We start from the raw sequence: 25,569 nt of genomic DNA on the forward strand, positions 1-25,569 counted from the left end.
ACCCCCAGGAGTCCCTCTCCCTTGTCCAAGTGGAGGTTTCCCCGAGGAATCCCCCCCTTGCCTGCCTGCAGCGCTGAAGAGATCCAGAGATCTCTCATAGACTAACATTGCGAACCCGACGCTTGGTTCTACACTGCACCCGGCCGCCCCCGCGCCGCTGAGGGTGAAATTTCTGTGTGGGCTTGTGTCCCCCCCGGTGCCCTACAAAACCCCCCCTGGTCTGCCCTCCGAAGACGCGGGTACTTACCTGCAAGCAGACCGGAACCGGGGCACCCCCTTCGCTCCATTCTAGCCTATGTGTTTTGGGCACCACTTTGAACTCTGCACCTGACCGGCCCTGAGCTGCTGGTGTGGTGACTTTGGGGTTGCTCTGAACCCCCAACGGTGGGCTACCTTGGACCAAGAACTGAACCCTGTAAGTGTCTTACTTACCTGGTAAAACTAACAAAAACTTACCTCCCCCAGGAACTGTGAAAATTGCACTAAGTGTCCACTTTTAAAACAGCTATTTGTCAATAACTTGTAAAGTATACATGCAATTTTTATGATTTAAAGTTCCTAAAGTACTTACCTGCAATACCTTTCGAATGAGATATTACATGTAGAATTTGAACCTGTGGTTCTTAAAATAAACTAAGAAAATATATTTTTCTATACAAAAACCTATTGGCTGGATTTGTCTCTGTGTGTGTGTACAACAAATGCTTAACACTACTCCTTGGATAAGCCTACTGCTCGACCACACTACCACAAAATAGAGCATTAGTATTATCTCTTTTTGCCACTATCTTACCTCTAAGGGGAACCCTTGGACTCTGTGCATACTATTCCTTACTTTGAAATAGTGCATACAGAGCCAACTTCCTACACTCTCCATAAACAAATCTGTGGTGGTCTCCTCAGAGACTACACCAAGACAAACCACTGGACCAACTCTCTACCCATAAACAAAACAATGGGCTGAACTTTCCTCAACAGAAAACAAGAAGCCGATAGATGCTACGGTCTCAGGACTGAGTTTCTGCATTACAACATCGAAGAGAAAGACCTCAACAAGATGGAATTTGTAAGAATAGGAATTCCAGCTCCCAATCTTCCACCCCTTAGGCTTCTCCACCAGACACTACTCATATCCTTTCCCCGAGATGTGTAAATTCAAACTTTTAGTCCCCCTACATCAAATACGAGAGCCCAAACTGTTGCTACACGCTACGAAAGGTTATTTAAACGTCCAAAAGGATTTTGGACAACTTCTCATTTAGGGACCTGGAATCATTAGACCAGTGGATCTCGTCAACATACCCACAGTAAGGAAATGCCTCATGTTTAACACTTCTGATATTCTTGATAAGAAAAAGACTAGGGCTCATGTTGTAACATGGCTATTTAACTAATGATATTATTCACATCAGCCTCAGAAAATTTTCTGTAACTCAGATCTGACTTAATTTATCTTAAACCCACCCGGGTCTGGCCTCATGCACAGATATAATTAAAGTACCAAAAAGAAGTGATAGACGGTGGGGCAGAATATAGAATGGTATACTTACCACATCCATGTTTTGAATGCTGCTCTGGTGCTTCCTCAGCCAGTTTGTTTTGTACTGGTCTAGTTTCTGTCCCTTGTACTTTACAGAGGCCCAGCCACACCCAGACTTCTTTGCAGGGTTCACCAACTTTTTACAATACGTGGCCCAGGCACTAGGAGAATTGAAGACCTGCCCTGTTTCCTGCCACCGAATCTTGCCATCAGACAACAGATCGCCAACAAACCTCTTGCCCTAAGAAATTCAAATGGAAGAAGAAAAGACACATGAGATAAAGATGCATGATGTTGAACGAGCTTTCTCCTCCACCCGCTATGTCCACCCAAAGGAGAAGCTAAAGAATCCTGGTACAAATACAATCAAACAGCTCAGGTGAGCCCAAGGAAAAAGCAAACGCAAGGTAAGGGGACCCAACCCGCCTCCGCCAACATTACATTAAGGTTTTTTCCATCCATCAATTTCTCATATCTACTGGATTATTTTGTCATGGCTCTGGGAATATATGGTAACCTTAGGATAAAGAAAGCACTGCTCAAGGTGCAAATGGTAACAGCACTGAGAAGTAGAACATTAGCAAACCCATCCATGTGATGTTAAAAAGTGAATCCAGAGCTTGTTCACTTGGCAAACATTTGCAAAGCTGAACAGGCAGGCTCTATACAGTAGAAAGAATACTGAGTAGGATACTTATAGGTTCCATATATTACAGCAACACTTGCTGTGAGGGTATAAAATACAGCCTAAATACCCGTAGCCACTAGAAGGGAGCAGTCTGCATGGACACTGAAGCTTTGGTCCATGTGAGAAAGAATTCTGTCTCATTTCATTCACTGATCACTAAAGAAAATAATGCTCTTTGGATGGAAGGGACTATAGTCTCTATATCTTTTTGCTACTTGTGGCTGCTAAGTGGCCCCTGTCATATGAGACACTCTCTGTTTGTCTGGTATTTGAGCTAACAGCACCTTTCATTCCAGCAAACAAAGTTACATACTTTAATTGGAACAAGTACTATTACAAGTTACAGAAGAAATCTAATGGTGGTCAAAAAGGCATGGCTTGTAGCAGGCAACATTCATGAAGGTTGTATTGACAGCAATAAATTGTTGCCCTCTCAGTCCCTATTGACATCTATTCATTGGCTTCTCTTGGAAGGGATCTCTTTTTACGCTGAGCCTACTAGAATGAGCATTCACTGTCTGCTGCGAGACATCATGGGTTTACTAAAAATATACAGGGGCTTGGAGCACACCCACTGCTTACCCACTGTTTGGCTTTCTTGTCACTAGGAACTGCCTGCTTCTTATTTGTGTCCCATCTTGTGTTTGTCCCTTCCATGGAACATAATTTCTTTACCATGCGTTTGATTGGCTAGCGTTTACTGCTTAGTAAGCACTTTTTTTTTTCTTTTGGGTTAAGCACTCTATGGGAGTGCATGTGCTTTCCAGCTATCACTCCAGTGTACTTCTCCTCCGCTGCGCTCTAGGTTGTTCTTTGACGCCTGTGTAATTTTAGCCCCCCAACATTTTTTACTTGCACTCGTGTATTTCCCCTATTGCTTTCTCGCCCATGTTCTTCTCCCCATCTGCTCCACAATGTTATCTTCCCTGTTGTTTCTTCTTCCCACCCGCCCTCCGTATTGCTTCCCTGCACCCACACCGTCTTTTGCCCTTGCCCATTGCCTCGCCTCCCCATTGTCTGTGTTGCACCACCCCAGTCATGGTCTCTTCTCTCTCACCTGTTGCTCCTCATCTCTACTCTCTGTGCTGCTTCCCCCGCCTGCGACCTCTTTCTATCCCACCAGTTTGTTCTCCTCCACACCCCATCCTCCATGTTGCTTCTATTACATCTCTCCCCTCTGACTTGCTTCCCCCCCATCCACACTCTCCATGTTGCTTACTCCCAACAGTCTCTCTGTGTTGAGTCACCCCACCAGCACTTCAAAAATGTATTTAAAAAATGTTTTTGCACTGCTTTTTTAATTTACCAATCCACATCTTTAAATAAAAAAAAAACCATGCAAAGCAATTTTGAAGGCATGTGCATGGGTGTGTGAGCGTGCACGCAAACTGATGCAACTGCTGCGTCGCAGTACCTTTTTTACCTGCTTATTTTTTAGCCATGCTGTAGAGCATTGTGGTTGCAGTACAGCATATCGCAAAGCCAACAGATCCCAAAGGCAAGACCTACTGACTTTCCCAATGCATGTTTTGGTGAAGTGATCATTCAGTCCTATCTCTTTCTCTCGTGTAATACATGGTATATTTGTTATTTTAGAGTTACAAACCTACATAACCACTAACAATCTTTACTCTTAATTGAAGAAAGGCTCTCAAATTGTTATCCAAGTTTTTGCGAGATTATGGTTTACAAAATTCACAGCCTAGCTTGGCAGAAGATGAGATGTCACCAGTGTAGCTTTCTTCTGCTAAACTTTCATGAAGTGCCATATGTCACCATGCAGTCAATACCCACCATCCCTACAGCCTCACCAGGTAGTGGATGGACAGTACACCATCGCCAGGTTCAATCAATGCATCCTTGAGCAGAACCCGCAATGTGATCCCCCGTCTGGTCAGGATGCAGCCTCGCACACTTTGCATCACTTTTACAGGGATCTCACTCTCATGGTCCTCCATGCTAGTCTCTAGTTCTTCCTCCTCTTCCTCTGGGCCTTCCTCTGCCCCTGGGGATTGCGAGTCCATTGCTAAAGAACCAAAATCACCAGATCACTGTTGAAGGGGATTAGACCTAGTGACTCCTGCACAAGAAAGAAAGAAAGAAAAAAAAAAAACGCAGGAGGGAAAGATAATGATCAGAGCCAAATCATAGCCAGTAAAGGCAATATATATTTCCCAACTATCCCAAAATGTCTTCAACTGCAAGCGCTCACAACTGCCCCGTTTCTACCTTAGCTAATAAACCTAATACACATTGTACTGTTGCACCCAAAAATCTATGTCACTCAAAAGAGAGGCTGCATTATGATTTTTAAAAAAAATCCTGGGTGCTCCAGCTCACACTCACCCGTGATTGCTGCCTCATTCTACTGTCTTCGTGTTAAAGGGGTCCCATGCAAAAATTTCTGATTAGCGGCTGCTTACACTGGATTAAAGCAGGATGTGATGACTAACACCAGAGCAAAAACACCTCAGTTGTAATTGGATTAGGGTGAATAATACCACCTGACATGTGCCTGATATTGGCTGCAATATGTGTGGCTGATAATGAAAAATTTCCTAACAAGAGGGAAAGTTTCAATTCTATTAAGGACACAGAGGCTAGGATTATGCATTTCTTTCTTCGCTTTTTATTAAACAGCAGCTTCAATGTATAAAAAAAAAAACAATCACTACATTTCCTATGAGTACAGTAGTGTTAGCAACCATGACAACCCTTAACCAATCATAATGCAGTCCGCAGTGGTGTATGTATATATATATATATATATATATATATATATATATATACACACATACACACACACACCCCCCCCCCCCCAACACAAAAGGGTGCCAAAGCCCAGTTCCGGATAAACCACAGCATTTATTAAAATAACAGGGGCTACACGCAAGCAGTATTCTACCCTGATGCGTTTTGGCATAATTGCCTTGATCACAGGTGAGTCAACTTCTCAAGGCACAACTGCCTGTTTCATTTATGTGTCCCATAGTTCTTTGCAAACTGCAGTTACATATAAATCATACTGCATAGCTTTCAATGCTGCAATGCCAATAAAATGTAATAGCACGATCAAAGAATGTTCCATTCAAAAAGGGCCTTCTGAAGCAAATATGTACCCTTGCTGCTGCCGTAATACTTATATAATAAATTCAGGGAATCCGGATCATGCCAAACTGGATACATATCCCGTTTGTCTCCCTTTCTCACCTCCGATATGGAAAATATTAGGAAAATCCGTTGATCCATTCAGAGGCAAGTGGGTCATGCCCCACTTTTTATTAATCCAAACACAGAACTCCATCTAAAGGGGCCCCCAACCCTGCAGGGTGGCCTTGGCATGGCGGGGATGGAGATTCACGTAGTATAAATCCAACGCAAAGAGTGCCACAGCCCAGTTCCGGATAAACCACAGCATTTTATTCAAATAACAGTGGTACACGCAATCAGTATTCTACCCTGATGTGTTTCGGCATAATTGACTTGATCACAGGTGAGTCAACTTCTCAAGGCACAACTGTTTTTTTAAACTCATAGTCACTTGCCTTTATGGTAAACACTACATGTCCCATAATTCTTAGCAAACTGCAGTCATATATCAATCATACCGCATAGTGTCCATAACTGCAGTGCCAATTCAAAATATATCTGCACAATCCAAAAAAAAAAATTATATATATGTTTGGACGTTGTTGCCCCTTCCTCGTCTTCACTGTAGGAAATTAAGATTGATGCTCCATTAGTTGTTCTTTGTGTCTGTGCCTACGGAAGAACTGAAGTTTGTTAAATCTGTTCTTATTCTTAATTGGAAAAAAAAAAACTATTATCCTGCCAATATACTTCTAAACCAGAAAACACAACAGAAGAGTAACCCTTCTGAACATTGATACGATTCAAACAACATGCATCTTACAAAACGTAGGCCATCTGTGATATTACATATGAGAGCAAACAGTTTGACAAAATCAGATTACAATAATACCACTTAATAATTCATATCAGACACCTCAGTATACCAAACATGACATACTACTTGTCACTCTTAAGCTCGGGCAGGCAGAGGTATGGACCTTGAGACAGACCTTGGGTGGGTTAATCCTCGCCTACGCGCCTAACAGAATTGAAACTTTCCTGTTTGTTAGCTAGGAAATTTTCTATGTCAGGACTGGAGACAAGGATTATGCAAGTTCAAAGCTTACTTACCACCACTGATGTGACATCATTTATATGTTTGAAATAGAACCTCTTGAACGTGGAGTTGGATGACCAGTCTGCCGCATTCATGATATCCTCAAGTCTGCCACCTACATGAATGGCTTTAAATGCCAAAGCTCCTCTTGCCGAATGAGCTCCAAACTGGCGGACATCAATGCCAGCCTCCGACATAATCCACCTTACCCACCTGGCTATGGATGGGGAGGAAGCAACTTTAAAAGGCTTCTTGAAAGTAAATCGGTAGCTGTCTCTCCCCATGCGATCTGACATCTGCTGTCATCTCCTCGTATGCATGCACCGTACTACACATAGTTTAGGAGAATCTTTGAAAGCTGGGTCAGATACTGACTTGATATTTATTTTGATCCTCCTAGAAACTGTGAAGGGGACTCCCTCTGGTATGAAAACTCTAGCCGATACATCCAAAGCCCTGACACTGGATACTCTTTTACAAGATATCAAACAAAGGAGCATGGCTAGTTTTATCCAAATCTCTTTCAGAGAGAGATATTGATTAACCTGCCAACTCAAAAGGAGCTTCAAAACTAGAATGACATCCCAGAAGGCCAGCATACCTGGATTTGGGAGGTTCAGACAGTCTAATACCCTTCATGGGTTTACACGCCCATGGGTGTTCACCCACCGGGAGATTGTAAATGGGATAATGCCCCGCTGAGATCGCTGATCTGAACAAATTCACTGTGCAATAAGCTAAGCCTGATTGTGCCAGTTCCATCAGGAAATTTAAGACATTAGTAACCTTTGTCCCTGTGGGATCCAGATGCCTCTCCACACACCTACGCATTCATCGTGTCCAATCCGATCGATATCTTTTGGTAGTACTGGAAGCCCAGGCCTGTTGGATGAAGTGTTTAGCATCGATTGAAAGTCTTCTGCTTTGCCAACATCACCTGAAATTCTCCAAGCCATGACCCTGAGATGTCCCTTAGGAACTAGAGGGTGTTGATGGCTGTGGGGATCCCGGAGAATCTCTGAACAAGATGGCAGCTCTCGGTCTACCCAGGACTTTTCAAGCAGAGAGGGGAATCAGGCTGGTGATCTCTGCAATATTGCCAGAAATCGTTTGCCAGTTCTGAGAGAGCTCTTGACCTCATTCCTCCCAGCTGGTTGGTGTATTGGACCGCTGATATGTTGTCATTCCTGAGGAGGATACAACATGAAACCCTGTCTCAGGTAAGGAAGTGAATGGCAAAGGATCCCACTAAGATCTCCAGACAGTTGATGTGTAGATCGAGCTCTTCTTCCATCCATTTCCCCCATGGAGATCTCTCCACATCTGGCCCCCCAGCCATGACAGCTGGTATCCGATTCTACGGCCAGGTCCGGGGCTGATCAGAAGATCGCCCTGCCATTCCACACTTCCATGTAGTCTATCCACCACTGCAGCACCGTCTTGGCTTCTGGCATCAGGGGATCAATTCAGAGTATGTAAGGCCCTTCCATAAATGGACTGCCTTAAGTCGCTTTAGTTCCCTGTAGTTCAGGAGGGCAGAGGAACATTTTCTGTATTGAGGATTACAACAATCCGACAATTCTGACCAGCTTTCGTAGGGATATCCTGTCTCTCCTCTGGACATTGGTCAGTTCCTTCTTGACCTTGTGTATCTTCTGTTCCAGCAAGCTCAGGGTTGCTGATATAGAGATGATGAGAAAGCCCAGAAAAGCCATAATCTGCGCTGGATTCAAATCTGAGTTCTGACCATTGATTGATTACAAATCCAAGTTCTAGACAAGCGCAATTGTCATGGTCAAGTGCGAAAGTAGTTTCAACTGGGACTGATCTATAATGAAGATGTCAAAGTAGTTGATCAACCTGACCCCTTTCGTCCGGACGATCTCCACCACTGGACAGAGGAGCTTGGTGAAACACCATGTTGCCGCACTTCCACGCAAACTGGAGGAAACATCAGTGAGGTGGAAAAATAGGGACTGTTAGGTACGCATCCTTAAGGTCCAGTGAGACCATCCAGTATTCCTGTAAAAGAAAGTCCCTCAATAGGTGGATCCCCTCCATTTTGAAGTGGCGGTAAGCCAGCCACTAGTTTAAATGTTTCAGGTTCATTACTAGTCAATAACCCTTATCTTTTTTCTCTACAAGAAATAGATTGCTGAGGATCCCATGAGGGTAAACCGACCTCCATATTTCCACCTTGTGCAAGAGTTCCTCTATTGATCTTATTACATGTACTGAAGTTCCGCAGAACTCTATGTGATATCCTTGCACTGTTTCTAACACCTGAAGTAATTTCGGCCCATTTGTGAAAAAATAGTTTCATTCCTCTCCTGGCCACGGTGACAACCGTCTCCAGGAAAATGTTCTTGTTTGATGGCTGGGTCTTGTCCAGTGCTGAAAGGGTGGCCACAAATGTCCCCAGTTCCGTCACAAAAGGGTCTCCGAACAGGTTGCCCTGTGCTACTGCCCCTGCTTTTGACATGGCCAGTTACCCAAGTTTGGGAATCAATCTTTATTAGTAAAGATTGTCTCCTTTCATCTGAAAGGGCACAGTTGGCATTTCTCAGGAAGCACAAAGCTCTCTCTCTGTGCTCAGCCCACTACAATGTCAGTAGGGAGTGGCTCCCTGGATTGGCTGGAATTTTCAGCCAGTTCAATGATTTTGGTTAGAGGTCCTAAGATCTCAAGAAGTATATCTTGACGTGCTCTCCAGGAGTGGTCAATCCCCTTTTTTGGGGTCCATCATATACTTGGAGAAGAACGTGCACATCTTGTAAACAATGTCTGCGGTTGAGGCATTCTGCCTTAGAGGAAAGGCCATGGGCATTCTGCTTGCAGCTGAGCATTTACTTCCTTATCTAGGGGCTGTATGATTTTGCTGGCCATGTATTCTGCCACTTTTTGTTCTTGAAGCCCCTCTGAGGGCCTAGAATGATATATCCCCTCAAGATCAAAGAATTCTTTGGAGCATGACTCCCGTTTTACTCAATCAGAGGCGGCCAAGGGCATCAGGAATCCTGATCCACGTCTGAGGAACCGCCTCCATCAAAATCAAATCAAATACATTTATAAAGCACGCTACTCACCCGTGCGGGTCTCAAGGCGCTAGGGGGAAGGGGTTACTGCTGCTTGAAAAGCCAGGTCTTAAGTAGTCTCCGGAATGCGGAGTGGTCCTGGGTGGTCCTGAGGATGGTGGGGAGAGAGTTCTAAGTCTTGGCCGCCAGGTAGGAGAAGGACCTCCCACCCGCCGTGGAGCGGCGGATGCGAGGGACGGCGGCGAGAGCGAGGCTGGTGGAGCGAAGAAGACGGGTGGAAGTGTAGAAGCTGAGGCAGCGGTTGAGGTATTCGGGTCCCTTGTTGTGGAGGGCTTTGTGTGCGTGGGTGAGGAGTCGGAAGGTGATCCTTTTGCTGACGGGAAGCCAGTGCAGGTGTCTCAAGTGGGCGGAGATGTGGCTGTTGCTGGGTATGTCCATCCATCTCACTCTCCCCTTTTGTGGGGGACCCATTGTCAGGTTCAATATTTGGACTCACCAGGTCACACTTTTCTTCAGGGGAACCCCCCCCCCACCCCAGAAGGGTCAGTGTTTTAACATGCGTGTACTCTTATGGAAGGCTTCCCGTAAATAGTCAAAGCCTTCCAGGTGCCCAGTCACGTTTCAGGACCCTATGCATATTTGTTGCGGACAATCTGCTGGGACCAGTCCTGGCATCGGGTTGTGACCCCAACCCCTAGAAACCTGTGACATTAACCTATCCATGCTTTCCTGCTGAGGTGCAAGTGCCCTAGATATAGCCACAGAGAGCAGCATATCCACCTCTCCAGGAAAACAGCATTGGGGAGGCCACTCCTCTTCTGACGCAAAACCAGGAGTGTGTATTCATGGTTCCTGAAGGAATCCAGGAGTGGAGGGTGTGAGCACCTAGGCAAACTTGCCAACAATCAACCAGAAAAACTTTGATACATGTGGGCACCCCCCCTCCCAGGTGCCTTGAACTGTTTTAGATTGTAATTTATCCAGGAACTGGTGCACTCCCAGTGAAGGGCGTAACAACAAAAGAACTCCAACTGGGAGCCTTCCGAGTCGTCCCCCTAGCACGCGCCGCCAAACTGAGGAATGAAAGAAATGCTGCTCTCTCAGGATGTGCGGTTCGCCTGACAAGAACTGCTAGTGGTGCAAAAGAGCACCACCCAGTGGACCCTCTTTGTATAAAGAAATGCTCGGGACAGAGCCTATTGTGTGATGCTGATAAACATATAGTGACACTGATCACAAATAAACATAGAGAACAGTGACATGCACAACATAAGGCACTTTCTTAATCCCAATTTAACCCACAACCACGAGAGAGAGTCATGGTAAGCAGGGGCTTAACTGATGATAGGAGAGAATAAATAGAAAGGGGTAACGACGTCATTATATAAATAAATATATATACACACACACACTGCAGTCTGCCTTATGATTGGTTAATGGTTGCTCACACTACTGTACTCACAGGGAATGTAGTAATTGTTTTTTCTTTATAGTTTGAAGCTACTGCTCAATAACAAAGAAAGCAGAAAGAAATATATAATCCCAGCCTCCTATCCTGGCAATGAATCTGATTTTATATAACATTTAGAACAGCTGTAATAGCAGAGACTTGCGTTCCCTCGCATTCAGCGTGAGAATTACGCAGGCACCTGTACACATGAGCTATCACGCGAAACAGAAGTAACACAGATATCCTTGCTGAGATGCCGTAGTTCACTGGCACAGAGTAAGCACATCAGACGTGACGGGGTACAGAACAGCGGTTTACCTCCAATGCACCCACTGGCCAGCTCGATAATACCACTACTTTGTTGTGGGGAGACTGAAAGTAAGGCCGCAGCTTCCTACCATTTATTTACGCGAGTATGGCACATACCTCGCCTCTGACACCTGCCTGCCGTCCTTAGAGGACTGCCTGGCTCCTCAGAAGATGACCCCGCCGGACTCTCTCAGTGAGCCGGCATCTCGGCCGGAGGCAGCCAGTAGATGCACGCGAGCGACTCCATTGTTGACATTCGGACCCGCGACGGCGAGAGCCACCCGGCCCGTACATCCGTCACACGAGCCTCGCCTCCACTCGCTTGCGTTCAGTGACGTGACGGGAAACATGCAAAGAGACCAGTCACGAAATAGTGCGTCTGTGACGTCAACGACGTGTGTAGCGCTTCCAGTGGTGCGAAGGAGAAAAGAATAACGTCTTGTAGGTTAGTCTGTCACTGTCGTCGCGTAGACACAAGCAGGAACTTGCGGACTTTTGTCCCGTGCATTCTCAAACCATTTCCGACCCGCTCGTCTCGAGTACGAAGTGTGTGACGTGTTATTCCGTCCGCTGGCACAGTGAACGTGACCTCGATATTAAGCTTAGAGTGTGGCGGTTTATTCCGTCCGCGAGGACAGTGCCCGCGACGTCCTCATGAAACAGAGCGTGACGTGCTGATTTCGTCGCGAAGACGGGTGTGTGACGTGCGGCTCGCCCCTCCCCCCGCGAGGATTAATGCGCGTGGGAGCGTTGTTGATGCTCCTCCGCGAGGACGTTGAGCGTTGACGTCCTTGACTGAGAGACCGTTGAGTGACTGTTGAGCCTTCTGGGGGATTAAGTGTCAAATGCGGCCCCTCCTCGCGGACGGTGAGTTTCGTGGCCTCAAACCATGTCACGGACACGGTCAGTGCGTCCATGTAATGAGTTCCTGGTGTTCGAGTTTTTGTTTCGCTCCGTCTTCTGTTTGGCAGCTGAAAGCCAGGGCCGCAACGGGGAACCAAAAGCCGACCGGGCAAAAATGCTAAAATCAACCGCCAACACTTCTCCTTTTGCAATCTTTATCTTTCCTTCCATCAAGCACTTCATCCATTTTATCTAGCCCTCTCTATTTACTTTCTTAGTCATCCATCCCTCTCTTTCTTGAAGCCTCACTATGCCTACTGCAGTTCAACTCTGCGAACTGGGGAAAGTTACAAAGTCACCAGGAGGGGGCTTGCAAACCGGCATCCAAGGGCTCCAGCCTGGCCGGGAAAAGCTCAAAGCAATAACAGGCATCTCCAGTTTTGCTAAGATTGGTTAATTGGAGGTGAAAATACCAGGAATTGAATGAGTACTGGTGATAACCTGTGTGGACAGTGTCTTGTGCAGACTTGCATACCTTCCTAACAAGAATAACAAGCATTTTCAGTGCAACGGGTCTCGCATTTGTTTGAGTTAGAGCTATTAGTATTGTAAACTCTTAACCGGACTTTTCTTGCCACACAAATTAAAAGTAAAAAAAACGCAGCGCAGTCGCAGTATGTAAAATGCAGTGCGATCGTGCTGAAATTGAAAACGGAAAAAACAAGTGTGATCGCGCTGCATGGAAAATAAACAGATAAAGTAGTCCAGAAACCGTGTTGAAAACATTGAGCCTTGTATGTTTTTAGTAGTTTACCGGTATTGTGTAGGTGGGCTAAGCACCGGAAAAGATATGACGTATGCATGTCTTTCACTAATGAAAGCAAGCAGATTTTAAAAGGCAAGTCCACGAACCAATGAAAGTGACTGACGTGACATGGGCGTAGTTGGAAGCCGAAAGAGAAATTACTACAGGGGTCGTCCCTAAAAAGGCTTTATAGCTTAATCCACAAAGAATTTTCATTTCTGTTAAGGGCACAGAGAGGAAAATTATGGTTTTCTTTACTCAAACTCGACCGAAGCAAAGTAACAAATTTGAAAACTACAACTCCATGATACAGTGGTAGAAAACTACTGGGAATGGAGCCAATCATAACCCTATATGAGTCCGAAAAGCAATCACCCAATTTTGACTGCGTCTTTCTTTGCAGTGACTTGATTGTAGTGCACTAGTTTGAATTTCACAATTCGGACGCAACCAAGTTCAACCATGAATAGTTTCTTTAATAGGCATTCAGGTGGAGGAATAAATAGAGGAATCAAATAACCTACAGTAATTACGCCTTTTATTGACGTTTGAAATAAGCAACATAATATTATACTGTATTACACCAAATACCTGAAAAAGGGTGGAATAATCTTACCCCAGAATCTTTAATAGAGTTTAAAATATTTTTTTGTGTAAGGTATGCAATTTTATATTCAGTAGCAGGACTGGAAGCTCAGATTATGATTCTTCAAAGCTGATGCTATATCTATAATAGGCTTGGAGTAAAAAGTATTAAGGGTAGAGTCTGAACATCAGCATTTAGGATGTCTTCCAGTCTGGCCCACAAAACGAAAGACATGGAAACTAATGGCCCTCTTCTAGAAAGGGCACTAAACAAGCCTAGATCTTTGTCTCCTCCAATAAGCTGTTTTATCCACCTGGAAAACGTGGCTGAGGTAGCTGGTTAATATAGTTTTTTGACTGCAATCTGTACTTGGTCTCTTGTTCGTTCTGAACTCCCAAGTGCAGCGTAGGAAAGTGCCCTCTTTCTTGGCATGGTTACCACCATTTTCTGCCCGTTGTCAGTGTGTTTGACTGTGTCCACTGGGAGGACCCCAGTGGTTATGCTCTCGCCTGTAAATTTTGGTAACACTACCTTTTTCCTTCCACAATTGTCATACTGACCCCTCCCCCCCATGAAAGTCCCTAGTGTATGGTACCTAGGTACCTAGGGCATTGGGGTACCAGGGGATCCCTATGGGCTTCAGCAGTTATTCTGCCACCCATAGGGAGCCCATGCATAGGGTTCTGCAGGCAAGCCATTATAGTCTGTATGAAACGGGTGCATGCACCCATTTTTACTACAGGTCACTGTAAGTCACCCCAATGGTAGGCCCTCTCAGCCCAGAGGGCAGGGTGCAGGTACCTGTGTGTGAGGGCACCCCTGCACTAGCAGAGGTGCCTCCACAAACTCCTGATCCATTTTCCTGGACTTTGTGAGTGCGGGGATGACATTGTACGTGTGTACTGGACATAGGTCATTACTTATGTCCAGCTACATAATGGTAACTCCGAACCTGGGCATGTTTGATATCAAACATGTCGGAATCATACCCCAATTCTGTTGCAAGATTTGGAAGTATGATTCCATGCACTCTGTGGGCTCCTTAGAGCAGTGTTCCCCAACCCCCGGGCCGCGGACCGGTGCCGGTCCGTGGATCAATCGGCACCGGGCCGCCCGAGGAACTTCAACTTCATTTCACTGTGGCGGGCGGCCAAGGCGCAGAGCATTGCGCCCTCCCAAGCGGGCCACGGAAAAATTATCCAACATTTACCGGTCCGCGGCGATAAAAAGGTTGGACAACACTGCCTTAGAGGACCCCCAGCTTTGCTACCAGCAGTCTTACAGGGTTTTCCGAGCAGCCCAAGCTTCTGCCACCCCTCCGACATACTTCTGCCCTCCTGTTGCACGATCTGCTCAAGCCCAGGAAGGCATAACAAAGGATTTCCTTTGGGAGAGGGAGGTAGGTGTGACTGGCTTGGGAGGGGTAGCCTTCCCAAGCCACTGGTGTGCTTTGAAGGGCACATTTGGTGCCCTCCTTGCATAAACCAGTCCACACTGGTTCAGGGACCCCCAGTCCCTGCTCTGGCGTGAAACTGGACAATGGAAAGGGAGGGGGCACTCCTCTGCCCATCACCACCCCTGGGGTGGTGCTCGGAGCTCCTCCAGAGGGTCCTTGGGTTCTGCCATTTTGTTTCCAAGGTTGGCAGGGAACTATGGTAGCATCTGAGTGGCCAGACAGGTGACATCACAGCCCCCTCCTGATAGGTGCTTACATGGCTAGGTGACCAGTCCTCCTTTCAGGGCTATTTAGGGTCTCTCTCTTGGATGGGTCCTCAGATTCGACTTGCAAGATTCCAGCAGGACTCCTCTGCAACCTCCACTTTGACTTCTGGAACTGAGACTGGAACCTCCAGGACCCGACAATCTGCCGCCAAGAAGAACTCTTATGCAACGTTGTTTCTCGGGCTCCTGCCAGCAATGGCAACATTTTCACTGGCTGTGCATCCACTGAAGGTGGCATGCCTTCAGTCTGCACTAGAAGAAAGCCCCTGCATCCAGAGGCACCTGCTGCAACGACGACTGGCTGTGTGGATCTCCTCTCATCCTGAGCTGCTTGAATCATGCGTCACAGGGGATGGTCCGGAGTAGTCCTCTTGGTCCTCTCTGCCAGCTGTTTAACTTTGGTGTAGGTAAGCCCTTGCCTTCCCATGCAGGACAGTACCCCCGTGCACAGTGTCTCTTGCAGCTGGAAGGCTTGTTTACATCTCCTCCACTGAATCGTCAGGCGACATGTAGCTCGAGTCCCCAGCACTCCTTCCTGTGACACACAGCCCTCCGCGTGGTTGCCTGACGTGGGATCCCTTTCTGAAGTGCTGCGTGATCTCCTGTGACTTCTGTGTCCCTATCCTATGGTCCCGGACTCCTGTAGGTGCTGACTTTGCTCATATGGGCTCTCTGTGTCACTGAGGGTCTCCTCTGACTCACTCTCTCCCCCCACCCCACCCCCCCAAGCGGGTTGAGTCCTGCTGGGCCTTGCTGGACCCGGCAGCACCACTTTTCCACTAACCACAAGTTTGCCTTTACCAAGGCTTGTTGGTGGAATTCCTGCACCGACACCCATCTGCAATCTTCACTCCAGTGTGGGACATGTTCTGCATCCTCCAGGAACTCTTTGCCGGCTCCAGGGCTGCAGTGCTGACCTGTTCTTCCTCACTGTTGACCAACTCCTGCAAGTACAGCTGGGTGGGTAGTAGCTCCTACTCCTCCTGGACTTCATTGACACGTTTGGACTTGGTCCCCTCTCTCCACAGGTCTTCTTCTCCAGGAATCCACTGCTAGTTTCATGCAGTCTTGTTTGGGTGTCTTCTTTTCCTTTCTTTTGGGTGGTTTGGGGGAAATTCCAGTGATTTACTCCTGCCTTCCTGATCGCTGGGGGGTATTGTGTTACTTACCCATGTGGTTTTCTAGTACTCCCAGCACCCCTCTACACATTCCGCTTACCTAGGTGGGAGTTCTGTGTTCGCATTCCATGTTTTTTTACTATACGGTTTAGGCTCCCCCTAGGATCACTATTGGTTATCTACATTTGCACTGTTTTCTAACCTTTTCTATACCTATTTTGGGTTACTAGTGTATATAATTAGTGTATTACCTCCTATTGGAGGGTTGCCCTTCTAGTACTTTGTGGTATTGTGTTCCAATAATAAAGTACCTTTTTTTGTACAACTGAGTGTTTTGTTCATGTGTGTAAGTGCTGTGTGCCTACGGTGGTATTGCATGAGCTTTGCATGTCTCCTAAATAAGCCTTGGCGGCTCATCCTCACCTACCTCTAGAGAGCCTGGCTTCAAGACACTTCCTACACATTACTAAGAGGGGATACCTGGTATAAGGTGTAAGTAACATAGGTACCCACCACACACCAGGCCAGCTTCCTACATGCAGTGTTCATAGTCTTTGCGGTAATGTACAGTACAAAATTTGTGGTTATGTGGAAAACTTGGTGAGGGAACACCCTTTGGGTTTGCGAAAATATTCTGCCATCTTGATCCAAGGCAGTGTTTTTCAAACTTTTTAATGCCTTGCCCCCCCCCCCCTAAAATAAATAAATAAAATCATCTGGGTCCCCTTCAAAAATGTTCACAATAATTTTATTAAACTGGCAATGTTTAAATATGTCTAGACTTATTTAAACATTGCAGTTACGTACTGTTACCAATTTAAAATTGCAATCAAATACATGATTGCCAAGCATATTTTTCTGGTCAGGCAGGCTTTACTAATGTGTAAAAGTAGCCAGAGTGATTTTTAGAAATGTGGGTGAGGGTCTTGAAGACTATTTAAAGTCCCTTCCCTTTTGACACCTTCTGCCAGCCAGGATATAAATTACCCCCCGAGGGTATAGCGGTGTTCTTTCTCCCATGCCGCACCATCCCTTGAAGGTCAGAGGAGAGGGCAGAGGGGTCTGGTTGGTCAGAACAGGGCCATCGGAGCAGTTGGAGCTGCGGCCCGAGAGAGAGAGCACTCTGTGAGACCAGGAATGTGGAAGATTGTGGGAGAGTTGGTGAATCGCCCTGGAGATTGGCGCACACCCCGCTCTGCTTGAACGTTGCCTCAGTGAACGCTGAGTGTTGATCACGGGGCCAGAACGGGCTGAAACCTCGCCTGGGTGATTCCTACTGAACCACCCACCGAAGCCCGCCAAAACCCCACAAAGCCTGGATCACCTACAAGGTCTGTTGATCTGCTACTGTGCCTTGGAGGTTGGAATAGTGGAACGCCGAGATCAGACTTTGCTCTACTCTCCCTGCATCTTGTTAGTCACAAAATAGATTTAAACTGCAATCATAAGAGCAATGAGCCCAACTATAAGGCAGTTTACAAGAGCCACATGCTAAAGAGTTAAAAAGCCACTGGAGCTATAAGGGGGCTCTCAAAGCACTCCCCAGATCTGCAACATTGAACTGCAACATTGTATGGCACTGCAAGCAGTCAATTGCGACTACGACTGAACACAGTATTCCTTAGAGTGTGCTAGTGCCCCCCTGGCCTGCAGTGATAAAATAGAGTGTGTGAAGGGAAAGGGGGTGAGGCGGTGCTCAATTGTGCTGAGGCAAGTAGCTAAACCAATCTGAATCAAACTGATAAGAAGTTTCTTTATTTCTGTATTGTGAAAACTGCGCAACCACTCGAAATCAAGTAAGCAATTATCTAAACAAATGTTCAACATGTTACTATTAGCTCACCTTTGACATACCACCCCACTCAGGACACCACTCAGGACGCCTCCTGGGGTCACAAGCCAGCTCAGTGGACAAACAACTTAAGTGAATCCTGTGCTAAGCTTGCCTATGTCTCCCCTGGAAGGGGGGCAGGCGCTGGAGCTAAGGCTGGGAGAAACAACCCACTCACCCACACTAAAGTCGCTTGGAATCTCAAATTCTCCAAGGCTGGTTCTTGGGGCACAGAAAAACGAGAAAAATTGGAAAGAAGATAGAGCCCTCAAAACATTTGGGGGTTGTTGGAAACCAGCTCATAGTATCTTTTCCATACGTAGGGCTTGTGGCAAGTTAAGGAGACAACTCGAAACAGTACAACAGCCTCAATCCAGGTACACAGGAGTGAGGCCATCCGACCACTCAAACATGATCAAAATTGGAGCAGTGGAAGAAGAGGAAGGAGGGTGACCCATCTCTCCTGTGAAACTCTACGAGGACTACTGAAATTGTTACAGAACCCATAGAAATGAATTGTCATGTTGGAGATGACAATGAGCCGGAAGCCGATTCAGGTCAGTTGCCGGCCTAAAGCCCAGAAGGATCACAAGACTGGTCTTAAGGGAAAGGTTCCAAATACTAGGAAAACATATATATATATATATATATATATATATATATATAAAAAACTACAAGAGTGAGGAATGGAGTAGGAGAATCTACAAAACCTATGGATAACAAGTCACACAGACTTTTCCTTCCACTGTTCCTCATACTCCGATATTGGAGCTTGAACCTTTACTTTGGTCCACACAAACTGAGCAAGCACAAGACCTCGCTAGCTGTGCTACAAGCTTCAGCCAGGATGCTTCAATAATTGGAGAATTGCTGGAACTGGCAGTTACTGCATTGGGAGAAAGCAGGCACAGTCATAATAACAGTAATAGAACAACTAGCATCAACATTTGCCCAGTGGGCCTTGACTGCCGACCTGAGGTAACTAGAACAGCTCCCATGGTAGCAACATCCAGCCAGCCAAAAAGGGGGCAGGCTGAATCTCCAAGCAATAACAAACGACAAACAATGGCAGAGATTCATCAGTCGGCACAATCACAAACAGGGGAATCCCATGCACATGAAATCTCCAGCAACAGCCAGTCCTGCTCTACCCCCCCCACAAGGCACAAAGGAAGTTACCCAGGCGTTGCTCACTGTAACAGGATGGCTGGACATTGCAAGAAACGAGTGCGGAAGCGCCAGGCCACAAAAATTTGATTAGGGGGACGTGTGTGGAGGTCATGGGAGAGGAAAACGCGCCCAAAGAGGAACCGGGAGAAGTGGGCAGATCGGACTATATCATAAATACCATTAATGCCTCTCTCCTAGCTGCAGTTAAAGCACTTACTTGGCAGTCACACAAGATGGAGATCCATCTAGAACTAACCCACATGCTGCCTTAAAATGTACTTATGCTAGATAATAAGTTGAACTCATTAAGTGGAAAGGTAGATAAGTAGGGTAACAAATGGAAAGATGACAATGCAGTGGAAGGGACCCACAACGATGAAATAATAGACAATCGACCCTGAGAGACCTTCTGACTAGCCTCATCCATCATTGAAAAACTGCTGATTAATCCAATAAAAAAATGAAAGGTGGGAGGCCAGTGGAAAAGCAGCAGGACACAATACCCAATTAACCCGTAAAGTGGGGTCTTCGGCATCCATGGAAGGTGAGGAAGAAAGTAGGGAGATGGAATCAAACAATAGGCAATCAGTTATGGCACACCCAATTCTGGTGACCTCTCCATATACTAATGCCGCTGAAAATAGCACAGAAGAGCAAGTCCCGGGAGTAACTTTTAAGTCACTGCGTGAGTTTGATACCAGGAACAATCAACAATTACAACTAACAAGATGACAGAAGAAGATGAAAAAAACATTCAAAGACACACAAAAAACGAATAGACTGAACTGCACTGGGAAAGTCACAGACACATCAGGTAATATGCCAGTACAGTTCGAGACCTACCCAATTTTCCAGCAGAGACCACTATTTTGGCACCTTAAATCTGCTCCCACGCACACATTACCCAGTACTGGGGAGGACTCAGGCGGAAAAGGAAAATATAATTCTCAAACGGTCAAAAATGTGGATGGCAGTCATATCACTCTGTTGGCAAGGTCCACAGCAAACTCGGACCAGGCACACCCAGGATGCAAAAAGGAAATAGATGACTTAATTCCAACAAAAAAACAAGCATCCTCACAGACTGGTGAGACAGAATCTGTGGTGGGTCTAGAGCAACTCATTGTGGTTGAGGGGGGTGAGGAGAGGGGCTATCCCCAAGAAGGAACCCTCGATTTATCAGCCAGATCTATAGGGGAGGAGGAGCTCCACAGGGGCCTAGGTAGCAGGGTCACCCTTATACACACATATTGGAGATCCAAATCTACAAAAAAATGCAACAGAGGTTATGATGATCCCTGCAACCTGGCAACAACATATAAATATTTATTTAATGACCACAGCACAACAACAAAAAAATATGTAAACAGTAATCCTATGTTATTGGAAAATCTGATGCTCATTGTATTTTGTCTCTGAATAAATATATTATTCAACAAAGATTCACTTAAAGAACGCTTTCATAATTTGGTTGCATAGAGAGAAAGTCCGCCTTGATATAATTTAAATTCCCATTCATTTATGTCCAAGAGGTGATAGTTCGTAGTCCATCCTTGTAATAACAGCCACACGTAATTATTCTCAACAATGGCAGCCAACATGTGTTTAGTCACGCAATGACTTTTTCAAGGCAGAGAGATCAGAATCAAGTTGTCTATGTAAAAAATGTTTTTTTTGGCAGGTTCAATATTTTATTTATAAGTGGTCAGTGAAGATAAAACAGGCCAAGGATAGATGTATACCTGCAATAAAGCAAAATAGAGGGCCAATGAATGTGATGTACCCAAACTTGACAACTTCCAAGACTTCCAAAATAATAAATGATAGCAATTTAGAGGGCCATGATAAGTCCTATTTCTGATTGGATGAACGTGGAGTCCGGCGTCACAAGTTAGCAGACAAGGACTGGTAACAACCCCAGGAAGAATCTACACAAGGATCCAATAATTGACTAATCAGAACAGAAGCTAAAGAGATGCGGGGAGCAAGTCCCCCGGTATCAAGACTAGCGAAACAAAAATGTAACTATCAGGATCACAAACCCAAGCAAGGAATAATCCCTCTCACAGAGGTGGCTCAGGAGCATGCCTGGAGCAGAGAACAAAGCCACTGATCCCCTGTTCATACAACTACTCGAGAATATACCACCATACATAGATTAGAGATGAGCAGGAGTACAATGGGACATTAAATACAAACACTGCAAACTTACAGGAACCCAGTGAACAGCAGACAATAATATTCACTTCTCTATATGCATCACAGGGACCTTGGGATATACTAATTAGGTCAAATATCCTGTGGCTGTTGCATCATATACCATCACTTGCGAATCTCACAACAGGGGACCTCTCAACAGTAAACTTTAACACATATGCATGGATCAGCCAGAGAGAATCTACACTGACGACATGGGCTGACCAAGGCACAGTTGAGAGAATATTCGAATATGAGGGATTGCTGGAAAATTGGGGCATAAAAATCAGCAAACCAGAAAAAGAACGCTACCCTTGAGTGCTGTCTATGGAAAATCAAACAGCATGCCCAACTAAAAAAAACTTTCAGTGCCCTGAGGGGAACCCCAGTGATAAAGCCGCTGGTGGTAGATAAGAAAATTACCATGCATTTGACAAGGAATACAGGAGGGATTCAATTTGACGACGCAAGAAACAATTACAGCAATTTGGAAGGGGGGCACTGGGACTGGTGTTCTGCAGCTTTGAATACTAAAGGAAAAATGCATCTTTAACCATAAAGGAGCCTCACTAAATAAACCAAACAAGGTGATTGATAGCTGGAACGTGGCTGTATTGGCCTCCCTCATTGCTAGCCCCAACATTGAGGGATTCTTAAACAACGCAGATATTATGTGCTTTCAGGAAACCTGGATGACGTAGCCACAAACCATACCGGGCTTCGTAACAACTCAGTCCACTGCACGAAAGAAAAACTTGTCTGGAAGACCTATGGGAGGTCTTGCAACATACGTCCAATTAGACTTAGAGGTTAAATTGGTGCCTTGGAAAAAATCAACTAGTGATGTCCACGTGATAACCATATGTGGCTTAGCCGTCACCAAAAAACCAACACCGATATCAGTCATAAATTTGTACATAATCCCAATCGGGAAAGCAAACAGACGAAGGTTAAACCAATTTTGTCCCTACTAAAGGCATTTTTATACAAGCATTGGGATCACGAACATCTAATCGCAGGCGATTTCAATATCCGACCACTCGGTCAGGAGGTAGGGCTCCCCGGAGACTCCATAAGATCAGCAACACAGTTGTGGGCACACTCATTCCGACTTTCAAAAACATCTCCACATCAGATTACATTTTCCTAAGCCCAGCATTACTGTGCAGATGTTTGTCATAAGGTGACAAATAGATCTGAGAGTGACCACAACCCTGTAGCAATAGATATAGACCTTGAAGCAGTGAGACATCAGTCCTAGAAGGCCAGCGGACAGGAGTTATCAACTGACATGCCCATTGACAAAAGGGATCACATGGAGCGTGGACATGCAAGGCACAATACGACCTCTGGAAGCAGGCTAAAGGCCCATTAAGTAACCAGTGGGCAAACATGATAAGGAACTTAGACGCTTCTCTATGCAGTCCAGCGCAGCAATGGTTTGTAGGAAGCAAAAGGCAAAAAGTTGACATGTTCACAGCAACTAGGGAATATACACAGAGCAAAAGGAAATGCAGGTGGGCAGAAATGCGATGTAGAAGGAATAAAACCCCTGAAGCAGAAGCTCTCAGGAGGGAGGTGAGGAAAGAATACATGGGAGTAATATGGAAACTGAAGCAAATGGAGATCGAAGCATGCTGGATCCATTTACATGCATTGCTGCCACCGAGCAAAAGCAAAGAATCTGGGACTATGTTAACTCGTTGCTACACGCATCGGTAAGCAAGGTCAATGCAATATCTGCCAGCGCTTGGGAAAGCCATATGGGCAACCTCTATGTGGACCTAGAGTATACTGAAGTCCAGGGTACTACGGGGTGGCAACACAATCTAGACGGCCTAGAAAATACAGCGTTAATGGTCACTGTCAAATCAGAAAAAATGGTGCTCAGCAGCAGGAGGCAGGATGGGCCACTATGACCAAATGGCCTCCCAGGGAGCATATTTATAGATGACCAAGACTTTTGGGCTGAACATCTGACTATTCTTTTCAATGACTGTCTACATTACTCTGTGGTCCCAGAGGCCTGGAAAGGCTCAATACTACACCCAATCTACAAAAAAGGAAACTATTCTCCCAGAAAACGATGGGTTAATAGCCCTACTGGTTGTGGATGGCAAGGCCTATGCAAGGGTTCTGCTTCAAGAGCTTGAAAATTGGATCACTGAAAATAGCATCATATCAGTATATCAAACCGGCTTTAGACCTAGCTCATTCACTTTAGATAATGTTCTTGCTCTTTCATACCTAGGCCAGAAAGCATTGAAATCACATTTTCAGCTGCTTTTTGCTTGTTTAATTGATTATAGTGCGGCCTTTGATGGTATGGTGCGCCACATCCTCTGGAAGAAGCTGGCGGCCTGGGGGATACCAAGGAAATTGTTAGCTTCCATAATCACACTTTATTCTGATACTTGGATGAGAATCAAGATCACAAATACACTTGTTACCAAGAAAATCCACACCTACTAAGAATTAAAACAAGGATATGTCATCGCCCTTACTCTCTTTAATCTGTACACGGCTGACCTTGACGCAGAATGGCTCAGAGGAAATATACTCCCCCCGAAACTGGGCAAGACAGTGCTCCCCATAATTCAATATGCGGACGACCTGGTCCTGCTTGCTCAGACCCAGATAGGGTTGAAAAGGGGCCTGGACATATTACATAGCTACAGCAAAAAAAAATGCATTAAGGGCAAACGCGGCAAAAACCAAGGTCTGGGCCTTTGGACGTCAGACCAAAAAGCATCAAAGAGATTAGAAACTCTGTCCACTAAAAATAGAAATGGAAGAAAAATATCACTACCTTGGAGTTTGGATATCGAACAAGGGGAAAATATATCAGGTAGCGGTACTGAGAACTAAGGCAGAGAGAACTACTTATGCTTTAGCAAAACTCCATCTCCAGCTCCAATCATCAACTTCAGAGGCAATCGGGAGGGGGGGCGTGGCTGGCCAAAATGGTTTTTGAAGTTTAGTGGAGCTCCGCGGCTGCACCCACTAATCCGTCGTTTATCAGCGGGTTGGTAAGCTGCGTGTCGCTGCAGAGCAGACAAGGGGTGTGGTGACACCCCAGGTAGCGGATTGTGGCCAGCCGACTGCGGGGGACGCCGGACACAGCTGCCGATAGCGGGGAAGGGTGCGGCCCGCATGCATGCAGCGGCAACAAGATATGTCATGCCGGGCGCCTCTGAGGTGGAAGCTGGGCAGGGCCCTGCCCAGGACCTGTGGAGGTGAGGCGGGAAGCCAAAAGCCACTGGAGGACCAATGAGTAGACTCCTGGGGGAATGTGGTGCTGCGGGACGGGCGCAGCCTGTGAGAGGCTTTATGTGCTGAGGCCTGGTGGGATATTGGAGCTGCGGCATGCTCCTGGCCCCACGCACGGTTTCCATGCCTCTGCTTCTCCTTTTACCTTCCCATTCTCCCACCACCCTTGTATGAACTGATACAGCAGGAGACCCCTGAGGACTGAACAGCAAAAAATAACGGCCATGACCGCCGTGAAGTATTTTTGGAAGATCTTGCGCCCCCCCCCCCCCGGCAGCCTGAACCTTAAGTCACACCCATTTGGGAGCAAGGTGCCCCAGGCAGAGAACACAGCCTTAAAGGGGCCCCTGGTCCGATGGTGCGGTTCCTGGAGAGGGGATCCCTGGCAACATCTGGTTCAGCAACGAGGGGTGAGCCTTTTTTTCTAGCGCCCTCCTCGACAGGAGAGAACACCGAAAAAGCAGCAAAAAACACTCAAACACAGGGGCCACTGGAGTGGGGAGCTGCTCGTGCTGTTGCGCCTACAGCAAACCAGGCTGCGCAGACAAGCGGGCTCCCAACATGCTAGCCTCCTATAATGTGAAGCCCCCCTCCTATAACTGAGTGCACACACAGTGAAATAACACCTGTGACCAAAGTGAGATTGGCTGAGATAACTGGAGTGGTAAAGACTGTACACCCAACAAAGTATAACGACTCTGCTACATCACCCCTCCTCTGATACTGCTGCCTGAGACACCAAGGCCCCTGTTGCTGTTGCGATGGGTCGCCTTAGCTCTGGGTCAGGGAGCAGCTTGCAGGCATCAGGACCTGGGGC

At 46.2% G+C, this 25,569-nt stretch overlaps 2 protein-coding genes across 3 annotated transcripts in view; one reads left to right on the forward strand and one right to left on the reverse strand.

Moving 5' to 3' along the window:
- The window catches only part of MPND (MPN domain containing), a 48,166-nt gene extending 36,282 nt beyond the window's left edge, over nucleotides 1-11,884 (reverse strand). Inside the window, exons 1-3 of one of the 2 annotated variants that reach the window (XM_069217061.1) lie at nucleotides 11,329-11,884; nucleotides 4,040-4,308; nucleotides 1,551-1,781 (exon numbers count right to left, since the gene is read on the reverse strand). In XM_069217061.1, the coding sequence (XP_069073162.1) occupies nucleotides 1,551-1,781; nucleotides 4,040-4,252 (444 nt within the window). In that variant the 5' untranslated portion in view covers nucleotides 4,253-4,308; nucleotides 11,329-11,884. The remainder of the gene's footprint in view (nucleotides 1-1,550; nucleotides 1,782-4,039; nucleotides 4,309-11,328) is intronic. The other variant, XM_069217062.1, reaches the window with a different exon arrangement.
- Nucleotides 11,885-11,938: 54 nt separating this feature from the next.
- The window catches only part of STAP2 (signal transducing adaptor family member 2), a 423,449-nt gene continuing 409,818 nt past the window's right edge, over nucleotides 11,939-25,569 (forward strand). The window contains exon 1 of the mRNA XM_069217057.1: nucleotides 11,939-12,078. The gene's annotated coding sequence lies outside the window, so the exon portion shown is untranslated. The remainder of the gene's footprint in view (nucleotides 12,079-25,569) is intronic.

This window comes from Pleurodeles waltl, chromosome 12 (genome assembly GCF_031143425.1).
Source record: "Pleurodeles waltl isolate 20211129_DDA chromosome 12, aPleWal1.hap1.20221129, whole genome shotgun sequence".
NCBI classification, from domain to species: domain Eukaryota; kingdom Metazoa; phylum Chordata; class Amphibia; order Caudata; family Salamandridae; genus Pleurodeles; species Pleurodeles waltl.